The 22,965-nt window shown below is 40.6% G+C and overlaps 1 protein-coding gene across 1 annotated transcript in view; it reads left to right on the forward strand.

The window, feature by feature from the left end:
- CPZ (carboxypeptidase Z) overlaps positions 1-21,348 on the forward strand; it is a 34,387-nt gene extending 13,039 nt beyond the window's left edge. The window contains exons 4-11 of the mRNA XM_066184910.1: positions 694-906; positions 2,983-3,179; positions 4,109-4,270; positions 10,344-10,502; positions 14,699-14,834; positions 15,921-16,060; positions 18,666-18,765; positions 20,924-21,348. Of these exons, the coding sequence (XP_066041007.1) occupies positions 694-906; positions 2,983-3,179; positions 4,109-4,270; positions 10,344-10,502; positions 14,699-14,834; positions 15,921-16,060; positions 18,666-18,765; positions 20,924-21,279 (1,463 nt within the window). The 3' untranslated portion in view covers positions 21,280-21,348. The remainder of the gene's footprint in view (positions 1-693; positions 907-2,982; positions 3,180-4,108; positions 4,271-10,343; positions 10,503-14,698; positions 14,835-15,920; positions 16,061-18,665; positions 18,766-20,923) is intronic.
- The last annotated feature ends 1,617 nt before the right edge of the window (positions 21,349-22,965 follow it).

Below are 22,965 nucleotides of genomic sequence, written 5' to 3' on the forward strand. Positions count from 1 at the left end.
TAAACCTCTTCTCTTGTCAGCCTGCTTGTCTTTGTAGAGACCTGTAATGTGTCATTAATTTTGTTCAACCTATTTTAAAGGCTTAATTAAACGCAAGAAGCATCTGTTTCTCTCCCTCTTTAAAAAGAGCATCAAGACAGGCAGCTCAGAGCAAGATATTCGGATGTATTTAGATAAGCCCTGTGCTATATGATAGCTGTCTATGTATTTGAAATATTTTATTTAAAAACTGAAACTTTAGTGCACTTATGAATCTGTGACTGCCTGTCAAGCCTAACAGCTCATTAAAATATTCTCATTAATGATTGTCACAGATTTGTATTTGGATGAAGAAAATCCAGATAGCTGAAGACAGATGAATCTCATAAAAAAAAAGATTCACCAAATTTAAAGGGAAAAATCTGTACATTTTTTCAGTACAAAAATCTGTACTGAAATGAGCTAGCATGCCAAAGGTCGAATTTAACTGGAGATTGCACAAATATTCGTTAGTGTGCATATGCATTAGTAGGATTTGGCAAACAAAACATGCCACAATAAAGTATAGGATGTACTACATACATTTAAGGTTTTGATTGCAGCTTTGTTTTCTACAATTCTACTTCTAAAGATACTTTGAAAAAAAGTGCAGGTTTTCATACAGTCCTCTAAGCATTATGGTTTTATACACTGTGTTACAATTTTTCATTGCAGGAGAAGTAGATGCTGAGGAAGAGTTGCCTTCAGACTTGCCAGCAACTTTTATTCAGTTTAAACACCATTCATATTCCCAAATGGTGAGCACCCTGAAGAAGACTGCTTCTAAGTGCTCCCACATTGCCACAACTTACAGCATAGGTCGCAGCTTTGAAGGGAAGGATCTTTTTGTGATTGAGTTTTCAACCAAGCCTGGACACCATGAACTGCGTGAGTTATAGCAGTGCTGATAAGGTTGCTTTAGGGGGGACCAGATTATCCAAGTGAAAACAGGCCCTTCTACTGGGGTATCATTTAAACTATAAAAAACATTGACACCAGAACATTTCTCCTCCCTGGTCTTCCTGAGTTATGATAGTTGATGATTCTTTGTAGCAATTACAACCCAGCAGCAATTTCTTACTGTCATGAGCTCTGTGCATGACCATGCTTGGTAATGCTGTTCCTTGTATCACTGTGTATTTGGTTGCAGTGATATCACTGTTATTTATTTTTGCCCAATGTACAAGTCTGGGATACTTTCCTGTTACTGACTTGCCCTCCCTATTGTCTGTTGCTTCCTCACTGTCCTTCACATCCTAGAATACACAGATCTTCTGAGAGGGCCTCGGATAGAGAAGGACATTGACACTAAAAAAGGATGATTCAGCACAGAAAATAATCCTCCTGAACACAGATTCATGTCAGTGCTATATCTGTCAAAGTAACAGGTGGATGATACTAGGAATTTATGTTATCATAAATGGCCCCTGAATAGATGCTAGTATACTATACACAGGTGTTAATATATACATTAGAGTATAAGTCCTCACAAATTTTCTGCAAATGAGAACAGTACAAATCTGTATTTTGTAGTTTCATCACTAAGACAGCAAGGGCCAGATTTTTAAGTGTTTAAAATTCTTCACTAAGCACAGATAACTTTCTAGGGCAGTATTAGGTATTGTTTTCCAGTTATCAGCTCCCAGGTCAAAAGTTATACTGGCCTAAATGTGGTGGATTTCTATGGCCTTTCCTGAGAGTCTCAGATTGCTTCTCATCAGAAGAGCTCCAGCAACAGCACAGCCTCAGCAGTGTGGCAGAATTGAACTATGTCTGACCTAGTATTTTATTGAGATTATGATCTCAGGTCAGGCTGCTATGTCCTCTGTGTGCTGTGCTGCAGGGGACTCAGGGAGGGAGGACAGCAAAGACTGGTAGCTTTGTTTACTCTCAGCTGTGCTGCCTTGTATGGTTGAGAGGTATTTTGAGGTGCCTTTAAACTTAATCAGGTCCCAGTAGATGTCATTAACAGAGCAAAGATCTATGTTACATTTTCCTGGCCTATCATCCTTTGTCCGTTTTTCAAAGAAAATAAGTTGCAGGTGTCTTTTTAAGCTTGTACTCCATTTGCCAGGAAAACACAAAGCCTATGAATCAGGCTTTTAAACGAAAACTGTGATTTTCATTTGATAAAATGAAAATGTTAAAAGATGATAGTTTAACACATTTTCTAGCATTTTTTCTCTAAATCTGTTGCTTCATGCTGCTCAGGACAGCATAAAAAGAGGTAGAAATATCTCCAGACCTGCAGATTTTACCAGCCTGAGCAAGTGGCATATTAGCTCTGTACCAGGCCCCCTCCAGTGTCTAGTGCTCAAGGCTGGCCTAGGATCAAAGGCAAAGAAGAAGGGATAGACAGGAAAGGGGGTCTTCAAAGTGCACCTATTTTCTACTTTCCATTAGTATCTAAGGCAGGATGGAAATTGAGATAATAACTACAGGGAATTGCAAAGTTCTGTGTTTCTAATAGGCTTATTCCAGGGCTATTTAGCCTGAAAGCCCCTTTTTATCCATAACACAACTTCTTTCCCAAATAAAGGGGTAATTTATTACTCATCTGCAGGTCGTTTCTAGGATCTGTGACAAAATAAGGCATTGAAGCCCCCCAAGGTAGGTCAGAGTGGCAGGGCTTTATTTTGTCCCTTCCCAGCCATGGCTTGATGATTTTGTTTTCAGCATCCTTTGCTCACAATGATGACTCTAGAAAATGCTCAAAGCAATGATCACCTCTTATGGTTTGGAATCCTGATAGTTTGGACCTAACATTATTTCACACAATTTAAACTGTTGCTGAACTGGTGTTTAATGGAGGGAAGTTCACCTAGAACTGCTGTGCTATTTGCAGGAATGTGTGCATGAAATTAGAGTAAATAAAACTTTGACTCATCAGTTAGCAACTCGGGTCAGTCTGATTTTGATCAGGTATAATCAAATTAAAGCATCTCTATATTTCACCTTCCACAGTCAAGCCAGAATTTAAGTACATTGGCAACATGCATGGAAATGAAGTTGTGGGGAAAGAACTGCTGATATACCTCGCACAGTATCTGTGTTCAGAATATCTTCTTGGGAACCCTCGCGTCCAGGCCTTGATTAACAACACCAGAATTCATCTCCTGCCTTCACTCAATCCTGATGGGTATGAACTGGCTGCGGAAGAGGTAAAAGTTTTATTATAAGGAGATGTTCAGGCCTTCATGTTTCTACAATTCTCCATGAGAAAGAGCTAACCTGAAAGGGAGTGCCACGTGAAGGAGGGAATTTTAATGATTGATTGCCAGGATTCCAGATAGGTTTGGTGGTGCATTGCTTTCCAAAGATGATGTGAACAGAACTGAGAGGAAATCGGAGCCATATTTGTCATTTTTGCTGCCTGCCTGTGATGATGTGGGAATGACTGTTACTTTTTCGTACACTTAGCCCTCTCTGCTGTCAGTTCTAGAACAAAATGCCTACTGACTCACTATAATGACTTATATTGTTTTATAAGGAAAGTTTAACACCATGCTGATGTTCCCCCTCTTTTAAAACTGTAGGCATAATGAAATGTGAATATTTTCTGTACTGTCAAAGTTTTGTAATGGATGGCAGTCTTAAGAGCTCATCTCATGCCTGATGTAGACCAGTGAAAACTAAGATTGTATTATTTGTTACCTGGCATTCTTATTTCCCCCTCTCTGTTTTCTCAATCATCACTAGCATGAATCTAGACCTTTCTTTCTCTGTTTTTGCTCATGTGGTGAGCTCTATCCATTTTATGAGTCTGGGGTTATTGGGCTCTGCCTCATCCTGTCTTGGGGCTGTATTTTCTTTTTCTCCTCTAACCCACTCTGCATGCTGCACTGAGCAAGAGGCCCCTGTGTTCCTCTCATGAGTCACAACACTGGTGAGTGAAACACTTCCTGGATGCTAGTTAGTGCATTAATATTCATGGGGACAAAATGTGATTAATTAATAAGCGTGGGTTTTTAACAGTACAGACATTTTCAGTTTACTTCTTTTAAAACTTCCTTTTGATTAAAGAATTTCCACTAAGTGCTATTTTGAGACAGGGAGCTATTCTGAAGTTGGCTTGTGTGTTGCAAAATAGGGAGCTGGTTACAATGGATGGGTCATTGGACGACAGACAGCTCAGAACTTGGACCTGAACAGAAATTTCCCAGATTTGACATCGGAGGCTTACAGAAGAGCTGGGATTCGTGGGGCCCGTCTGGACCACATTCCCATTCCACAGTCCTACTGGTGGGGTAAGGTATGAATTACACATTTCATAAATCATATATACTACAGAACAGCTGAGGAATTAAGACACTGAGATTGCTTGTTCAGAAGTTGTTTGCTTGTAATCAGATTTTATAAGTAGGACTGAAGTGGACAGGCTCAGAATTGGCTTGAGAATCATGGTGTAGGTCTGGCCAAAGAGGAAGGTGCCACGAATCATTTGGAAAATTTGTGGATAATTTGAACTTTGCTGGTTTAGATTAAGAATAATAACTGTTACAAGAGGGTCACAAGTGTCTGACCTCATCATTACTGCTTTAAACTGTGGTGCCCGTTAAAGCCTTTATGGATTTGGTTGTCATTGCACCAGGCCCTGCGCGGGTTTGATGCAATAGGAGTTTCCATGGAAAATGTACAAAGGCTGCATGTGAAGCTGTGTGGTGTCATATTCCATTAAGAGAGGATGTTTATAAATGACTGTAACCATACAGAGCTGTGAAACAGCCTGTCCACCTTCAGAGGTGCTGGAAGGGAAAGTTGATGCTGGAGGGTGGGAGCAGGATGGAGGCCACACTACAGGGCCTCACACTCATCATCACTAAGTTCGGTGTAATGCTCTGTCAGGAATGCGGAGCTCAGCCCTACCTGTGTTGCTGACAGCCCAGAAGCCCCTAGCCCAACTCTAAATGGGCTGTAGCTGCCCTTGAAAGAGCAATCACAGGAAGCTAAATCAGTAGTTCAGATACTGGGAGTTCTGGTTTTCTTCTACTTTTAAACTAATTATATTCGGATTCAGTATTCATCTGGCACAAAACCTCAGACAGGTGGGGAACAGGATTGTTTCAACATCTGGTGTTAGCAGAAGATTTGAGAGACCATACTTCAGGTATGATACTTCATAATTCATACTCTGCTGCAGGTGCTCTTATGTAAAACCAGGTCAAAATCCCAAAGGCACCCTTGATGCTGCCCCACAGTTTTGGTACCCCGTTTCACAGCAGTAAAATCTAGATAAAAGCACCTCACTTCCTCAGGATACTGTGCATGGGAAGATGCAAGGCTGTAAGAGGCTGAGTAATGCACAGTCTATTAAACCACTGATTTCTGCCATAACTCAGCTCAAGTAGTTTATTGTATTTTTGCATGTAATCACAGATTCCAACGCATGGCACTGAATTTCTGCATGGTTGTAAGGTCACAAGCTTAGAAGTTTTCAATTTTTGACTGAATAATGTCAGATAAAAGCGAGCTGGTAAATGCAAGTGGAGTTCAGAGCCTTAGATGGTAAGGAAGAATTGAGAGCTCTGGAGCAGAGCCTGAGGCCAAATGAAAATAGCTGGGAGGGAAAAATTAGATTTTAGGAGAAAAATCAGACACATTTTGATTCACCCCTGTGGTGAGTTTCCCTAGTTGGGTGCCAGGTGCCCACCAAAGCCACTTTATCTACTCCCCTGCTCAACTGGACAGGGGACAGAAAATATAACTAAAAGCTCATGGGTCAAGATAAAGACAGGGAGAGATTGGTCACTAATTAACATCAGAAGCAAAACAAACTTGACTTAAGGAAAATTATTCACATCTATTTTATTTATTATGAATCAAATCAGAGTAGAGTAATGAAGTAATGAGAAATCTTTTCCTCCACCTCTGCCTTCTTCCCAGGCTTAATTCTGAACCTGAATTCTATGCCTGTTTCTCTCCTGTGGTGCAGAGGGACTGGGAATGGGGCTGTGGTCAGTTCATCACACACTGTCTATGGTGTTCCTTCCACTGAGGGGGAGAGCTCCTCAGACCCTTCCCCTGCTCCAACATGTGCTCCCTCTTTCTGTGTCCAGAGGTGCAGGGCTGAGGACCCAGGCAACGCTGAGGAAGGACAAACATTTCTTTGATCCCCATCTTTCTGCCAGTGCCCGATGCAAACTGTGAGCTTGTCTCACACTGTGCAGCCCAGAGTCCCTGAAACTCTGGATTTCCTGGCTCTAACCTCTTCCCTCTCCAAGTCATGCTTCTGCCCTGGTTCTTCTGCTGCCCTGTGAGAGAGGTGGTCAGTGGCAGGCAGCCACTTGCAGAAGTCATTTTTACAGCCATGTATTTAGATTTCTTAAACCCTGTGTAACACCACAGCAGTTTATGGAGGGATGGGTGGAGGCAGCCTGCGCTCACAGCTACCACCACAGCTCTGCCCCAGCTGGAGCATCACCCTGGGTTATCTGCCACAGACAGGGGACCGGGGAACCTTGGCACACAACCACCACCCTGCCTGAGCTCTGCCTCACTGGGTGCAGACCTGGGGTTACAAATACATCACTTCTCCTATAAACTTTTTATATTTTTTTAAAGAAGAAATAAGGTGGCCATCCGAGGTACTCCTCAGAGCACCAAAGCTTAGGGAACTTCTAGGTGCTCTCCTGACCCCAAAACTGGTCCTCACATAAACAAAATTGAAAAACTCTCCAAATCCATATGTTTTGCAGAGCAAATGAGGGAACCATTGGGCCTGTGCCCTTGGTGGCACCACAAAATCTCCTTGCTGACTGTAGTTTCCTATGGTTCACAAACGTGGCAATGTGGTTTCACAGCCTTGTGTCTCCTTTCTGGTGGTACTACGGGACTGCCAAATCAGCTGTCCCTTAATGACCCTCAGTTTTGTCAGGGAGATGAACCCGAGGCTCTTACAGTGGTGCTTTGTGCATGCAGGAGCGTTAGGTTGAATGTTTTCAACACCAGCCTGTCACCTTTCATGTACTTAACAGTGTTTGTTACCTGCCTTATTGAAGTAATTACCTGAGTGTTTTAGGGCATTGTAGAAAGATCAGGAAGCAGAAAGTGTTCTCTCAGCCAGAGCTCCTGCTCCCCAAAAGCCTGGCTTCATATAGCATGTTTTGTTCCCCACTTTCATGAATTATTATAAAAAGTGGTCTGAGGGCTCAGACAGACAGACTTCAGGCTTCATCTGAAATGTAGTCAGTTCAATTGTCTTGGTTCAAACAGAATTCGGCAGTCTACGCCAATGGAAGCTGGCATACTCTTTAAGAAAATTACTCTGGCTGCTTTTAAAAGGCAAAAAAGAAATTTTTGAAAGCCATGGAGACAGTGACTAATTGCACTATAATCGACAGAAATGAGATTCAGGTTTAAAAAGGGTAGTGGCCCTTCTCTGTACTCATGCAGAAATAATTTCTCTCTTTTCTAGTTGTGCTCTGAATTGTTCTTGTGAGATGGATACTTTAAAAATTGATCTCATCGAACTTAAAAGCAAAAGCCCTGGTGAAAAAAAAAAAAAAAATTAAGCTCCACAAAACCCAAATTAAAGGACAAGTCAAAGGCCAGAGTGGTATAGATAACATCTGCTATCATCCAGTGGAGCTGAACCAGAATATGCTCATTTCAAAGCTTTAATCACTGATGTCACTGAAATGTTATTAGGATAAAAATACGACATTGAAGCTCCTGTTTTTTCATAACGTTCACTTCAGTAAGACGCTGGCTCTGTGGGACAGCACTGTCTTGGGGCTTATGCAGGTTTCTGCTTAGCCAGTTGGCTGATCAGGACAGAAGACTGAAATCAGGAGCTCTCAAATAAAACTGTGCATTTTACTCTTGCGCACTGAATTGCAGGAGCAACTTTAAAATTTTACAATGCCCAGGGTTGCTGTTTGAAAGCAGGGCTGATGTCAGGCATGGCCTCTCTGGGTGGGCAGCAGGAGCTGGGGCAGCTGCAGCAAGGCAGGGAGCTGATGGAATTTTGGGGCAGGAACCTCCTCAGAAGTGCTGGTGCTATGGACTTGGAAGGGATGAGCTTTTTCCACGTGCTCAAATACCCTGAGAAATTCCCAAACTGCCCAATCCATGGGGCAGGCAATGACCTTACAGCCCCTTACAAGCCATCTGGGGTCTTCTTCTCTTCAGAAGAGATGGGCTCAAAGGATGAACTTGCAGGGTGCAGGTGGAAGTGGCTGGTTCAGTCCCAAGCACTATTGGGATAAAGATCATGATCAGATCATCCCAGGACACCGTACAAAGGCCAGCAAAAGAAATACTTTGGCGCAGATAGCATTGTTTGGACACAACTGTCTTTCTTGTCAGGAAGTCTGGGGGCTGCTTTCTTCTCCCACTTCTGCATTGTGTGAGTGGGTGTGTGAGACTGCAAAAAGCCCTTTTCGAATGCCTTCTATCTGCCTTTTTTTTTTTTTTTTTTTTTTTTTTTTCCTCATGTCATGTCCTTCCTGGAAACTCTGTGTTTAATATTCCTTATTATGTAAAACCTTCCTGGAAACTCTGTGTTTAATATTCCTTATTATGTAAAAAAACCCCCTTGATTAGGTTTCTGGTGTGCAAAGTGCATTCTGTGTGTTCCTTAGTTGATCACACTTTATCTGTTACATCCCATTTTTTGAGTTTTCACTTTAAAATGCCAAAGTTGAAATGGTTGTGACACAGATTCAGAGGCTGCCACTGGGCTGATAGACAAAATGAACCTGACCTGTTTCTCCTGGGGATCAGAGGCACAAACTTGTATTCATACAGTAATCACAAACCACTTGTTTAATGATTCACCTTGCAGCAGTGGGAGACTCAGGATCCCATTTCTTCCCTATTACAATGTACAGCCTTTCACACAGGCAGTGGCTGAAGGCACTAGTTCAGATCAGTAGCTACAGAAGGGCATTTTAAAGAAACCCAAAAACGAGAAGGACTCAGTTAAAAACTACGGCATCTATAAGGAGGTAGTCTCCTGCTTAGGTCAGGACTAGACAGGGCAATATCTTCTTAAATCATTCCAGGTAAAACTATGTTTAGACATGACTTTTTCCTTGGCTTTCTGCCTCATTGATGGAGCTATAATAAATCCATGGTGCACCTTCCCAGCGTTTTTCTCTGCTCCGCACCTGGGTTTGTGGATCCCTGAAGGTTTTTTTAACAACAGCAGATTAGGGAGTGATCCAAAGAAAACAGGAATTGCTATTGTTGAATCACAAATCTCTAGGTCTTTAGCGGCTTTATTCGGTAGGTTTGGTAGGTTTTTTTCATGTTTTTTTCTGGATCTGTTTCCATGCACGCTGTTAGTCACTAGGCACCCTGGAGCTCTGGCTGCCTGGTTTTCTGACAGCTGATGGAGTCAGAGCAAAGGGTGATGAACAAATCCCTAAAGCAGCCCTAAACAGATGCTGGATTAAGTTCATCGTAACAGATATTTCTCATCTTTCTAAAACCTGCATATCTGCAGTCGTGCAGGGTCCAGATGAGCAGCCTCTGCCCTCCTCAGTTTTCCGCCAGGGAACTTCCCCCAGCTGCAAGGAAAAGAACCTCAACTCTCCGAGCGCATTGACGTGAGTCTGAGTTTGCAGGGACCGACCACCAGATGCCACTATTATCCCTAAAATGAACTAACACCGCAGCAGGTCCCACAGATTGCTCCTCAGAAACGGGGTGGAGGAGCATCCTGCATTCGGATGCCTGAACATCTCTTGGAGTCTGCTGCCCTCTCCCTTGGCCGCTGTTACTGAGGAGGGACTGTCAAAACCCCCTAAATTTGGTGACTTATCTGCCACAGTTCACTGCAGGTAAACCGCAGGCGTTGCTGTGCTTTGTACGCTTTAGTTTTCATTTATTTACAGATTAACCTGGACCTAAGGCTAGCAAATGCATTTTCAGCAAGTGATGGGAGTTGCAAATTTATCCCCCCTATTCCAGTTTATCCATTCAAAGTCAATCCTGCTGATTCAGAAATGAAATGATATAGGGAGTTAGGTAAGTAGTGATAAAATGCCACAAGTTTTCCAGCCTGAAGTACTGCCATCGTCATCTGAAAATGTCATTGTAATGAAAAGTTTCTTCTTCTGTCAAATTTTCTCTTTCTTTTTTTGTTCCAGTTTTTCCACAGTGAACAATGTGTATCATTCATTACCTGGAGAAAACTGATTTTCTGCCACCAGTAACTTTTGGGCTGGAAAAGCCAAAGAGCTTTAGCATTCTCCTTTTGAAACAGTCTCTTCTCCACTGGGCTTCATCCTGTCCAGGATCAAATCTCTTTGGAGTCACATGGCTAGTCACAGTTTTGTAGTTTGTTGTTTGTTTGTTTGTTTTTTTCTCCTGGATTTCAGGTGGCCCCTGAGACAAAAGCAGTCATGAAGTGGTTGAGATCGATCCCATTTGTGCTCTCTGCCAGCCTCCATGGGGGTGAACTGGTTGTGACCTATCCTTATGACTATTCAAGGCATCCTATGGAAGAAAAAATGTTCTCCCCTACACCTGATGAAAAGGTAATATTGTTTTTTCAGGGTTAGGATGTTGGTTCCATCTGTAGAACTGTGGAAACATTTACTTTTAATAAATAGCAAACTCTGATTAATTTAGGTCATATACATTTGTGTATATGTATGTATGCATGTATTAAATATGTAATAAATAACATATTTATGTACATAATGCAAGTCACATTATATCAGCTCGTTTGGGTAGAGCTGATGCTAATAATGCCAAGGTCAAGTGTACAATCCCCACAGAGGCCTTTCACTTAAGAGCTGGACTTGGTGAACCTGCGGATTCCTTCCAGCTCAAAATATTATGTGACTCTGATTTATACACTTACTTAATGTACTTTAAAATGTAGGATTGTTTACACACAATCAGCTTGATCTGGAAAGATTTACCCATCTTTTGTGAGGCCAACTATGATTTCATAATGCACAGATTAGGAAAATCCAGGTTTTAGTTTTTAAAGGGAGTAGGCGGTGATATTTTTATCAGTGGTTTCCAGAAGAAAAGGAACAAGCCTGACCAGGAGTGTTATTTTCCCGTGGAATCCATAAGGAGTGGGAGGGAAAAAAAGACTCGAGGCCATATGGTGGCAGCCTTGTAACATTTATTCCAGGCCAGATGACCAGGATTGGTTTCCCCCTCTCGTCCCTGGAAAGTTCCTCATTTGGGACTCACTGTAAATCTTCTGTGAAATTTTTTGCCATCTTTCCTATTTCCCTTTGGTTTCCTCAATCTAGTATTCATTGCTGACATGCCCACCAGGAGAACAGCTAGCATTTCAGCCTTCTAGCGTGTGCTAAAAATGTCTGTGGCCTCCTAAGAAAAGTGGTTCTTTATATAAACAAAGAGCAGTTGAAAATAGTCAGAAGTTGATCTTTGACTTGAAGCGTCCTTTATCTTTGAGCATATCTCTAGGCTGACTTCTTCTGAAATGACAGTTCTCTCACTAACATATACTAAATATTTAAAGATGTATGGCTGTTAAATTTTTCTGTATCAATCCATTTCTTCTGAGCTGTACAATGCCTGCTGTACAATGTGTGTATTAAAATGATTTAGCAGTAAAAATAACCAGGCACTGCACAGTAAAAAGCCTGTGTAAGAAATATCAGGTGGGTGCTAATGCAAGCTGCAGAACATCTTGCTGAGGGCTGGTGGAAATCATGAAGTTGTGCTTTTACATCCCACTGCCTGGGCTAGGGCTATCCTATGCATAGGTGGTGAAGGAATATTGCCATGTGTGCTTAATCAAGCAGTTCACCCCTGGAATGGAAGTGCAGCAGTACTTCCATAATTTCCACTCAGGGACAGTGTGTGTATTTTGAGTGAAGGGATGCAGCCACACAGACAAAGGGCTCCATCCCAGTGTAGTGCACAGCAGGACAAACCATAATGGCACTCCTGGCTTGCAACACAGTAAGACAGGTAACCCTATATAGAGACTGCTGCATAGTCAGTGACTGCAAAGTCTTGGAATTTGGCTGCAAATAAGGAAGTTTAGAACATACATGGTAGGGCTGGGTCTGTCCTCAATGAAAAAACGATTTTTCAAATGGCTCAACACAGGAACCTTAACAACGCTGTCTCTATCACTTTACATTTTGCACAGAAAGATATAAAACATGTACCTGTGAAGTGACCTGCATTTAAGTAATGTGAGCTACAGCTGCTGCTCTCAGAGAACCTGCATCCCAAAAAAACAGCAGGTTGGTTATCTGCCATACTTTGGCCATAACCATTGTTCTGAATGCTGACCTGCTACATTTGCTGTGCAAGGGGAAACTTGCAGACAAGGGTGAAATGCTGCCGAGCAGATGATAGCCGGATATTAAAAAAAATCGAAATTTGAGAAATATATTCAAGCTATGTTTCTCCATTTGAAAATCTGTGCTTCCATCTCCCCGTGTCCATCATGGTGCACTTGTGGAAGCACAAGGATCCTCTCTTTCCTCTGGTCCAAGACATGGCAGATTTCAAGTCTCTTTTTGGCCTGCACCACAGCCTGGGCCAGTACCGGCTGAGAGCAAGGAGTCTCAAAGCTGGACCATGGCCTTACACTCACTTTCTTGCTTCTGGTTCAGCCCACCGAATTAAAAACTTTCCCAGATTTTGGGGTTTGTGAAGATGGATGTTTTAACACTTTGTGTTACACAAGAAACTGAATTGATGCCTCTGCTCACCAGAGCAGAAATATCCACACCAAGTCAAGTCCACTCCCTTTGCTGAGTTGAAACGCTCCCTTCCCTCCTCCTGAAAAACCCAACCTGTGACAGTCAGTGGGGTAAAAGTGCTGGCTAAGGTAACAGAACTGACCTCACTTTACTGAGTGAAAGCTCACATTACCTAAGTCACAAGGATTCCTCTGTTTTTTCCATTTTTGTTCCTCTAATTTATACCTAAAAATCTAAGTTTCCTTGAGGTCCATGACTGGTAATACATTAGCTTCTAAGTGATAACAAATGTATTGTTATCCAGGAACTATTTTATTTTTTTAAGTGTAACTTTTTTTCTTTTTCTTTTCTTTTTTTTTTTTTTTTTTTTTTTTTTCTTTTTTTTTTTTTCTTTTTTTTCTTATTGGATTTCACTTCTCTTCTCACTACCACTTGCCTTCTTTCACTTGAACTAGTGGCCAGGAAAAAGCCTTATGCCTCTTGGTGAAACAGGAGGAGGCTTGGTCACTGGAAATAGGACATCTGCAGATGTCTTTGTAAAAGGTGAGGATCATACACCTAACTCACATAGGCACCTTCTAAACTTTGTGTCAAATACATTCCATGGAAGGTTCAGAACTGGGACTCAAATCCCTGAAAAAATTAAAGATATTGAGCCTGGGTCTGAACTATTGGAAGTTCTTCTTAACATATTTAAAAGTTATCTAGAAGTTCTTCACAACATATTTAATTAATATCTATTTCTTTTCAGCAAAACTATGAAGGACACCTTATTTTCTGGTCTGAGCAATATTGAGACACATAGAAATTCAAGGGAGTTGCAAAAGCATTTTATATTAAGTCCGGACTTTAGTTTTTGGTCATCAGTAGTATTTCAGTAAAGTGTCTTTACACTTACATTAAACTCTCTTTCCACCTTTCCTTGGTCACTTACCTGATCCCATAATGGGCTCAGCCATTTGATTATTAGAAACAGTCACAAATATCAATCAGTGTGGTGTGCTTGGTCATTTTGATCTTTATCCCTGATGGCAACACTAGGATAAAGTTTTAGGATCACTTCTAAAACTAGGATTTTAGCCACCAAACTTATTGCACATGTTGTCTTAAGCAATATGGAGTGAAACTCATGATGATGAATAGTAGGATCAAGTAGCATTTGATAACTGCTGTAATTTCAGTGTTGAAATCTGAGAGTCTAGCCTTAGCAGATGAAATTTCAGTAAACAAAAAGGGGAGGAAGGATTTTTGTACAAAGTTAGAATAACCATTGGAGAAGAAGGGCAGGAACATGATTCAAATAAATGGTTTCTTCAGATAACTGCTCTTTCTTCTGTCTTCACTGCATGTTCTGCCACTATTCCTTCCTATGTGGTGACTGCTCTGCTCTTCATCAGTGTCAACTCTCTTTGGAAATCGGTGGTGACATTCTACATCACCACATCCTATCCTTCACTTTTTAGGAATGGTTTCTGCCCCACACAGAAGCAACTGTCTCTGAGATCAAGCTGGCAGGTTTTCCTGTGTGAGTGATAAGTGCAAAGCAAATTGACACTGACTATTTTAAACAGCAGAACTCAGTAGAGATTTGGTTGGGCTGAAGGTAATATAGGTATTTTTTTCAAGGGGTAAAGATATCAAAAGCTAAAACAAAACCTAAAGGAGACCTAAATTTCGACTTTAAAACTTTAAAACTTTAAAACTTGGGACTTGAATTACAACCAAAAATGTCCTCTGCTCCTGCCCCAGGTGGTAGATTGAAGCCAAGTATCAAAAAATCCACTGGTGTTTAACATGTTGTCCCTGCATAAATACATTGGATTGCAGAGAAAAACCCTGGAGAAGAAGACAAATGAAAATTTCTTAGCAACAAACGACACTTCCTTGCAGAGCAGTTTATCAGATCCTTCAGTCTTGAGGACACAGGGTGGCTCGCTGACTGGACTCACTATAGCAATGGTTAATAACAGCAATGGCAAAGTTTTCAGTTTGTAAAAGCAAACATATTTCAATTCTGTCTGTTACAGGTGTTCAAAATGCTGGCTAAAGCCTACGCAGATGCACACCCCGTCATCTCAGACCGGTCTGAACTTCGCTGTGGTGGGAATTTTGTAAAACGTGGAGGTATTATAAATGGTGCTGAGTGGTACAGCTTCACTGGAGGTAAAACCACTTTACCATCATATCAAGTGAGGTAAAACCTCTATGTGACCTTTATAAGACACCAGGGTTTGAACAAAATGATTTTATTCATTTCAGTTTGGTTAATGTCCTACACGTGCAAAACATAATTTGTAGGCAATTTAAGTAGTAAAATCTATGCTGGTAATGTTTTTATGCAGATAACATGGGATGTATTCAACCCCAATGGGACTTGAGGAAAATTAACAAGTTATGCAAGGGTCAAATTAGTTATGTCATATAATATTTTTATTTTCAAATCTGATGTGTGAAAATAAATGCTTAATGCTATGCTCTCATTCCTTAGCAGCATGAGTTTGAATCCATCTTGTGGACAATGCATGTGCTGCCTTCTCATCTGTTTAAATAAATTCTTCTTTTGGGGAAAACTACAACAGAGACAAACATCCAATTCATTTGTGCTTCCATTGTTAATTTGATTTCCCCAATAATATTATTTTGTTTTCTTTAGAATTCCTTCAATATTGACATGGATAAAATATCAGTGTTCATAAATTTTCAGCAGTGTTTCAGTTTTATTTTCCAGCAGGACTCAGCTGATCCCCAGATAATTAAGTTGAAACTAGACATTTGGGGCAATGCTTTGGGGTACACATGAGAATTAGGTTTAGATCTCTTTGGCTTACATTCTTCCTAAAATTATATCCAATGTCTTTTGTACAGAAACCGTTTTGAACATAATAATGGCAAAAGGTCATTTCTGTTCTGGTGACCCTTGGCCATCACCTCTGATACAGCTGATTATACAATTACTGTGATTAACCAACTTTTATTGCTCTATTGCTGCTTCTTGGCCAGGTGAATAATAATGTCGAACTATGCTTCTTTTTGTCTGCAAGAAGTGACATTATGATTAGTTAATTTATAGCTGAAACAAGCTGTAGAATTCTGAATTTGTTGAACATTTTTTAATATATTAGCAAGCACTTTTTACAGTATAATAACCCATACCCATGGGGATGGCATTCAGCTGACTGCAGCAGCACAGCTCCAGTTAAAAGTTACATGGCTGTTCATGAGCTCTCCTCTTTCTTTTTGAACCCATAGGTATGGCAGATTTTAATTACCTTCACACAAATTGCTTTGAAGTTACCGTGGAGGTAGGATGTGAAAAGTTTCCTTTGGAGGAAGAACTGTTTACAATCTGGCATGAAAACAAAGGTGCCCTTCTGAATTACATGGAAATGGTACTGCTCTGCTTTTGCAGGCCTTTTTGCTTTCTGTTTTTCTTTTACATTCTTTGTCAGAGTTAATTTCTTTGCTGTTTTCCTGGTTAGTTCTGGGGATGATGCTGAATCAATCACCACTCTCCTCCAGGGGCCCCAGTCCCTCAGTTTCTCTGGCAGGACACGCAGGTGGTATTTTGTCTATGCAGAAGGGGCTGAGATTGAGGACTGCAAAGGCCTTGAAAATAGTGAGAGAGGGAATTAACTGTGAATACTTCGGGCAACATTATTCATCAACTGTCCAAAATTTAACACTAGAGAAAATTTTAATATTCAGAAAAGTAGGAACCAGCCTTCCTCTTGAAGACTAAAGCAACAAGATCTGCTCTCCAGAGAGCTTCCTGAAATTTTCCTTTGCATAATCCATGTTTGTGTCCCAAACCCTACTGTCCCACAGCAGAAAATTTAGATTCAGCTAAAATCATGCTAGAAATATCATTTGCACACTTTCCATCTTGATTTCTTTATGAAAGCAGTTATTAAATATCTGAAGCCAAATCTTCTAAAGGAAGAACTGAGCATTAAAACATGCCACTTAGATGTCATTTTTAATAAGTTTAAGCTCAGCAAAAACAAATACCTCACTGACAATAAGTAAGTGAGCGCAGAAACAGAAGTTGCTCATCTTTCTCTCAGCCATTAGTAGATTAGCTTTCTGTCATGCCTTATTTTGATAGAGTATGCAGTAATTTAAAATTGTTAGGAGTGTTTTTATGGCCTTTCTAAGCAACCTCTTGCTACTTGTGGTAAGTATTATCATTCAATAAAGTCTACAGTACAGACCACCAAACTCATTTCGTTTTACAGCTGTCTGATGAAAATGAGTTTTAGTGAATCCAAATGGGGCTGGGTTAAATCCATATATATTACAGTTGAAGTCTTCAAGATGTAAAGATTTTATAGTGTGAGATACTGTAGAAGCCTGTGCCTGAAAAGCTTTCTGAGTAAATGCAGGACAGTAAGCAAAACAACTTTGCAGATAAGGATGACTGAATTACCCCCGATAAGGATTAAGTCTGCCATAACCAATTCAAACTTTTCTTATTCTGATATATACCAGGCTATTTGGTGGGTATACAAATCTACTTGGCTTAACACACAGAAGTGGAATTCATTTTCCTAAATGCTGATCTCTTCTCCCCATCAGAAGCAATATCAAAACACCCTGCCAAACTCATGTGACGCCGATTTGAGGAAACATGGAGAATAGTACATTTACTAAAGCAAACCAAAGCAAGGTTGTTAAAGAAATTTCACTTTTGTCATTTTTATCCTGTCATGTTATAATTATAAAATTATTTTTGAAGCTGGATGAGATCATACTACTTTAAGTATGTCTATACTGTAAATTAAATTTGAGTATGAGATGACTCTTTGGACCATATTTACTCTCTATCCATATGATAAATCTCCAAGTTCATCCTGCAAAGCAAATTGCAGTGCTTCATTATAAGGGATAGTTTTCAAATCCTCATATTGAGTTGTTCCTAAACGTTCCAGTGAATAGCTTTGCTATTCAGTGTGGAACAGCTGCTTAACAAGAGGAGTGACAACACAGTCTCACCTTAAATTAAAAAGTGCTTTCACTAGACTAGACTTTTTTTTTCAAGCTTTGTATTATCAATTACTGTAAATTTGGATACTTTAATGGTTATTTTAAAACATGTTTATATTCCAACAGAAAAGCAAATATGTTTTTCTCATTGTTTTGATGTTTTGTGGTTATTTTCTATTCTTCTTCTGTGACAAGGTTACTGGGGAAGGGAAAGTGAGAGGAAGAGAAAAGAGGTAGGGAGCGGAAGAACAACTCAAGTTGGTCATAGCTGTTCAAAGAAAAAATAAAAATGGAATTATTTTTCACTTAAAAAGGTCATACAGACTTCCTCATATAAAATATTTTAAATTTGGAACACTGTAAAAAGAGAACCTTAAGAGGCTTAATGTTTAAATACTTGGAACTCTTTTTCTGTTTTGTTTTATTTTATTGAACCTCCAATATAGCTGTTTGAGCACCTCCTTGTATGACAGAATTCACATTGATCTTTAGTTTGTCACTCAGCACATTTCTGAAGAGCTCAAGCAGCTCAGTTCTGTGCTTGTAGAGAAGGGGAAATGGCTGTCACACACACTGCCGTCATGACACTCTGACAGGCAGCAAAGTGTAGGCAGCAGAGTGATGATGAGTCACAAGCACCTGAAGTGATGCCTTCCCATTGTCTTCAGAGCAGCAGATTGGTTCTGAAAGCCTCAACTTTTCATTTCCTTGGGGTTCTGTGTCTAGGGCAGACATTCAGAAACAGTCCTTAAATATTGTGGTCAGACCATGAAGTGCCGGTGATTTGTGCAGAGAAGGATCTCTCCATGCAGAGCCACATACCTATCCCAACAAAGCCCTGTTTCCATTATCCCTTTCCCTCAGACCTCCCTAAATAGGGAATTTTATCTGAAGGGGCATTATCTTCTGAGAGCCTCCAAATGGGTTTGACTTCTTGACAATTGTTTCCTCTCCTTGTGATGTGGAGATGATATTGTAGTAAGTGACTCCCATCTAACTTTGCTTTGCCAGGTTCATCGGGGGATAAAAGGAATTGTGTCCGATAAGTTTGGCAACCCAATAAAAAATGCTCGTATTTCAGTCAGGGGCATTCAGCATGATGTCACCACAGGTAATATTTTCAGTTTAAGATTTTCCCTGGGACAGAGTGAGAGTACTGAGAGCTTAACCTGCAAAAGTATTGTCATGTTTGGTAGAAATGGCACCTTAATGGAAAACTGAGGGCTCAGGTGGGGGTTCTCTTCTAGAATAACTAGAGAGAAGACTGCTGGCTGCTAAGTCTGTCCTGTCTTTGGGATGATGGAGTTCTTGATGAAAAAATTTCACCTGGAACAGTCTGCTGTCCACTAAACCTGTGTTTGGAGGAATATGGCAGCAGCTCTGCTCAGAGGCTGTAACTCAGCATGTGGAGATGTGAAGCCTTGATGGAATAAGTTAGTTGAGGAACTGTGAACATAGTTGAGGTAGTACAGTAGGATCCTCTGGTTTTCACAACTAGAATAATTGCAGAAATTGAAGGGTCCACAACCTTTCCTGTTCATGTGGAAACACATAAATATGTGCAATTTTTGGACAATTATTATTAGAACATTGAATTATGTCCACTTCATACCTGTCACCAACTGATGAACACATATTGGGGCATATGCAGCTGTTACTTTTCACAGTCATAAAGTTCTGAGCTCTTAGGCTGTCACTGAAATCAATGTTTTCTTTTTATTATTGATTTCAGTAAGAACAGGGTAGGTCATAGAAGTACAAAATAGAAGATATGAATGGTTACATTTTTCTCTAATGATAGTTGCTGAATCAATTTGGAAAGCCAGAAGGGCTTATAATGTAGTGGATGTTTTCCAGCTTTCAAAAAACTAGCACTACAATAGTGGAGATGATGCAGATTCTTGAGGCTGGTGGGAGGCTCTGGCATGAATTAGGGTCTTTTTCAAACCTCTTCCCAGACAATGGCTTCCCATTGACAGTGGACCTTTAAAGGATTAAAAATTAAATAAAAATATGTTTACACGGTAGGAAAGAGAGTACTTGTTCTGAATTAGGCGTGGTTAAAAATATCATGGTTAAAAAGTTTTTTGATTTTAGTGTTAAAAAGAACTAAGAGATTTCTTGAGAAAATAGTATTAATGCAACACTAACTGCGCTAAGAGACTTGCCATTCAAAATAAAGGAAATATAAAATGAGGAATAATTTTTCAGTTTTAAGGCTCCCTGCTATTGCCTGCGGGGTCTAACCTTCAGCTGGAGGAAATTTACACCCATTTTACACTAATGGCAATTTATACCAGCTGCAGCTCCAACTCCATAGTCTTACATGCAAGAACGTCTGCAAAGTAACTGAATGTAATTTAATAAAAAGAGGGATTTCTTAACTCCTTAGACATTCTAAATATATATATGTATATATATTGCAGCCGAGATTCTGATTTCACTTTCTTAAGTTTCACATAGTTTTAAATTAATTTCTTTGGGAGTTATTCCCCGTACCCTTGGGAAAAGCAGCTTGAAGGAAAACATCTCTTTCCTGTGATACAGGAACAGCCTTTACTGACATTTTCTTTTGTGAATTTTACTCCATTAGCTCCCAAGGGCCAGGCTTTCACAGGTGAAGTCTCTTTTTTGTCATCTAGACTTTGCCTTCAAGCACTTTTCAAAAGCTGAGCTGCTTCCCTGGCCCACTCCTTAGCTGCTTGTACCACCCGTGTGCCCACGGGCATGTGCGCAACTGCAGAGGCCGTGAGGCGAAAAACTGAGCTGGGTTTTAGTGGGTTTACACTCCACACTCTGAGGGTCCAGCCTTGTAGAAAAGTGGCTATAATAATTAGCGAGACTGCTCTTCCAGGATGTTTTGTAAATCAACAGGTTTAATAATGAAAAAATAACAAAGTAACAAAACGTTGCAGAGAACAAGTGAAAAGCCGAGCACAGACGCCTGAGAAAACCTCAGGAACCTTGCTACCACGTCTGGAAAAGCCTTAAGCCTGGAGTTCCTTTGTTCTCTCTCTTTAGTGCCTAATTGTTTAGGTGGGCTTTTTGGCCCTTGGCCCAATGAATGCACCAAGAGTCTTTGAGTAACATTTCCAAGGTCCAGTCCGTGCCCCTGTGTTGGCACTGAGCCAGTCCATGTCAGGAGGCTGTGGAAGAATCTAGGTTCTTTACCTTAAGGGTTGAGCCTTAAACTTGCCCCATATGGAAACACCTGCTGGGTGTGTGGGGTGCGTTACTACAGCTTTTGTTGTGCCTGTCCCTTTCCCCAGCTGCCGATGGAGACTACTGGCGACTCCTGCCTCCGGGGACGTTCATCATCAGCGCCCAGGCGCCGGGCTACAGCCGGGTGATGAAGAGGGTCACCATTCCTGCCAGGATGAAGCAGGCCGGGCGGGTGGACTTCGTGCTGCGACCTGCAGAGGCCTGGCCCAACAAGCTGCTGCGCCGCTCCATGGAGGACGCGTACGACCCTTACGATCCTCTGGAACTGTTTGACCCTCACGCCCAGCACGGGCAGCCCGAGGCTCGAGGAGGGTCCTCCCCAGGCAGGGAGAAGCCCTGGTGGTGGTCGTACTTCAGCTCTCTGGACCTGCACAAACCCCTGTGGCTGCTCAAGCAGCGCTGAGGGGCACCGCCGCGCTCTGCTCAGCTCACCTCGGTGCCCTTCCACTCCGTTCCAGACACGCTCACGGCTCTTGGCAATATTTAAATGTTTCGTTTGAAAATATAATATTAATTCAAGCAGGCTTGCGTCTTTTGTTTTCTCTTCACACACAACTGAGTATATTCAAGTGGGTTTTTAAGTATTAAAAACAATGGTGCACATCCATTCAAAGGCCAGATTTTATGCAGTTTTTTTTTTGTTGGTAATGCTCTGTACTTCTGCCCATGTAGTTAATCATCGCATTCATTATTTATTAGATTCTAAGTACCTGCAGGAAAATATTCCTGATCCTTTAATGCATTTTTGTACATGTTTTAATACATTAATGATAACATACTAAAAACAACATTCAGAAACACTCAGAAAACTCTTTTATTTTGCTTTTTTGCATTAGCATATTAAGTTCATTACCTCTTCTAATAACAGCTCAAAACTTAGGGTCTTTTTTTTAAATTTTAAATGTTTTTATAAATTTAAAAATAGGCTTTAAATGTATTTAGCAAAATACTGGAAAATGCCTTTACTGCTGGAAATACACACATCCTATAAATGTGTGTAGACATAGAAAAATACATGAGATAATTCATGAGGAATTTAGGCTGAAGTGTGACATATCACGCTAGTTTTTGACATCGTGCACTGTTCTGAGCCTATGTACATGTTAATGAAACTTGTAGACATCAAAGAAATCCAACTTCTTTTCAAGATAGTTGAGTAAAGTTCAGTGAATTTTGGTCTTGCAAGATGCTGTCCCTTCTCAAATATCAGATGCAATGTCTTTTTAAGGTGATATATGAAAAAAAAAGTCCTTGATTTTGATGAAACACATAGGCCCACACTTCCTTATAGCCTGAACTGTTAATGAATCCCTTATACAGACTGTATTTCCCCCTCTAAATGCCACAGTGCATGAATAGTGTGATTGTTGGAGCTGATATATTTCCTGCAGGAGCTGCTGGATTAGCTGTGTTGATTGCCCTACAAATTCTAAAAACTTTTTTGCACATCTTAGGTAAAGCAGCTGCATTGCACAAACCCCATAGTCCACATGCACAAATCTCACACTCAAGCTTCCTAGGAGGACCCAAGAGATGAATGATCTTAATTCTGCAACCAGATGCTGCACATGGCTAAGTACTTTGTTCCCATTTGTAATCTGATTGAAGTTAGGAGTCTGTTATTCATGTGCTTGGATGTCTGCAGGACTGGAGACTATGTTAAAATGAAAGAAAATTATTTCAGAGCATTAACAAAAAGTAATTATATGGGAGTGAATGTACTGCATGCACATGGATAAGTGTTCCTTGCCCAGGCTTGCCAAGTTAAAGGAGCTCTGAACCCTAAATATGCCAAAGAAAATTGAGCAGGAGATACACCTCCAGACTTTATTTCCAGTAATTGGTATTACTACTGTTTTCTGTGGTCATTTTTTTCAAAGCCAGCTTCCTGTGAAAACAGTGGTGAAGCTAACAAAATCAGAACAATATGCTAAATTGCTAAGTATTAGCTGTGCTTATTAAGCACATAATGTGTTGCATGCCTAAAGAGATGTTTTCTCTGAGTATTTCCTAGATTCTCACAGAGCTGTTCAGAAATTTGTTTCAAGTTAAACAGTAAACCCAAGCCCGCTGAAATGCCAAACAGAAT

The sequence above is a fragment of the Chamaea fasciata genome, unplaced genomic scaffold, assembly GCF_029207755.1.
Source record: "Chamaea fasciata isolate MVZ Bird 193981 ecotype frontalis unplaced genomic scaffold, bChaFas1.0.hap1 SCAF_6, whole genome shotgun sequence".
In the NCBI taxonomy this organism is placed as follows: domain Eukaryota; kingdom Metazoa; phylum Chordata; class Aves; order Passeriformes; family Sylviidae; genus Chamaea; species Chamaea fasciata.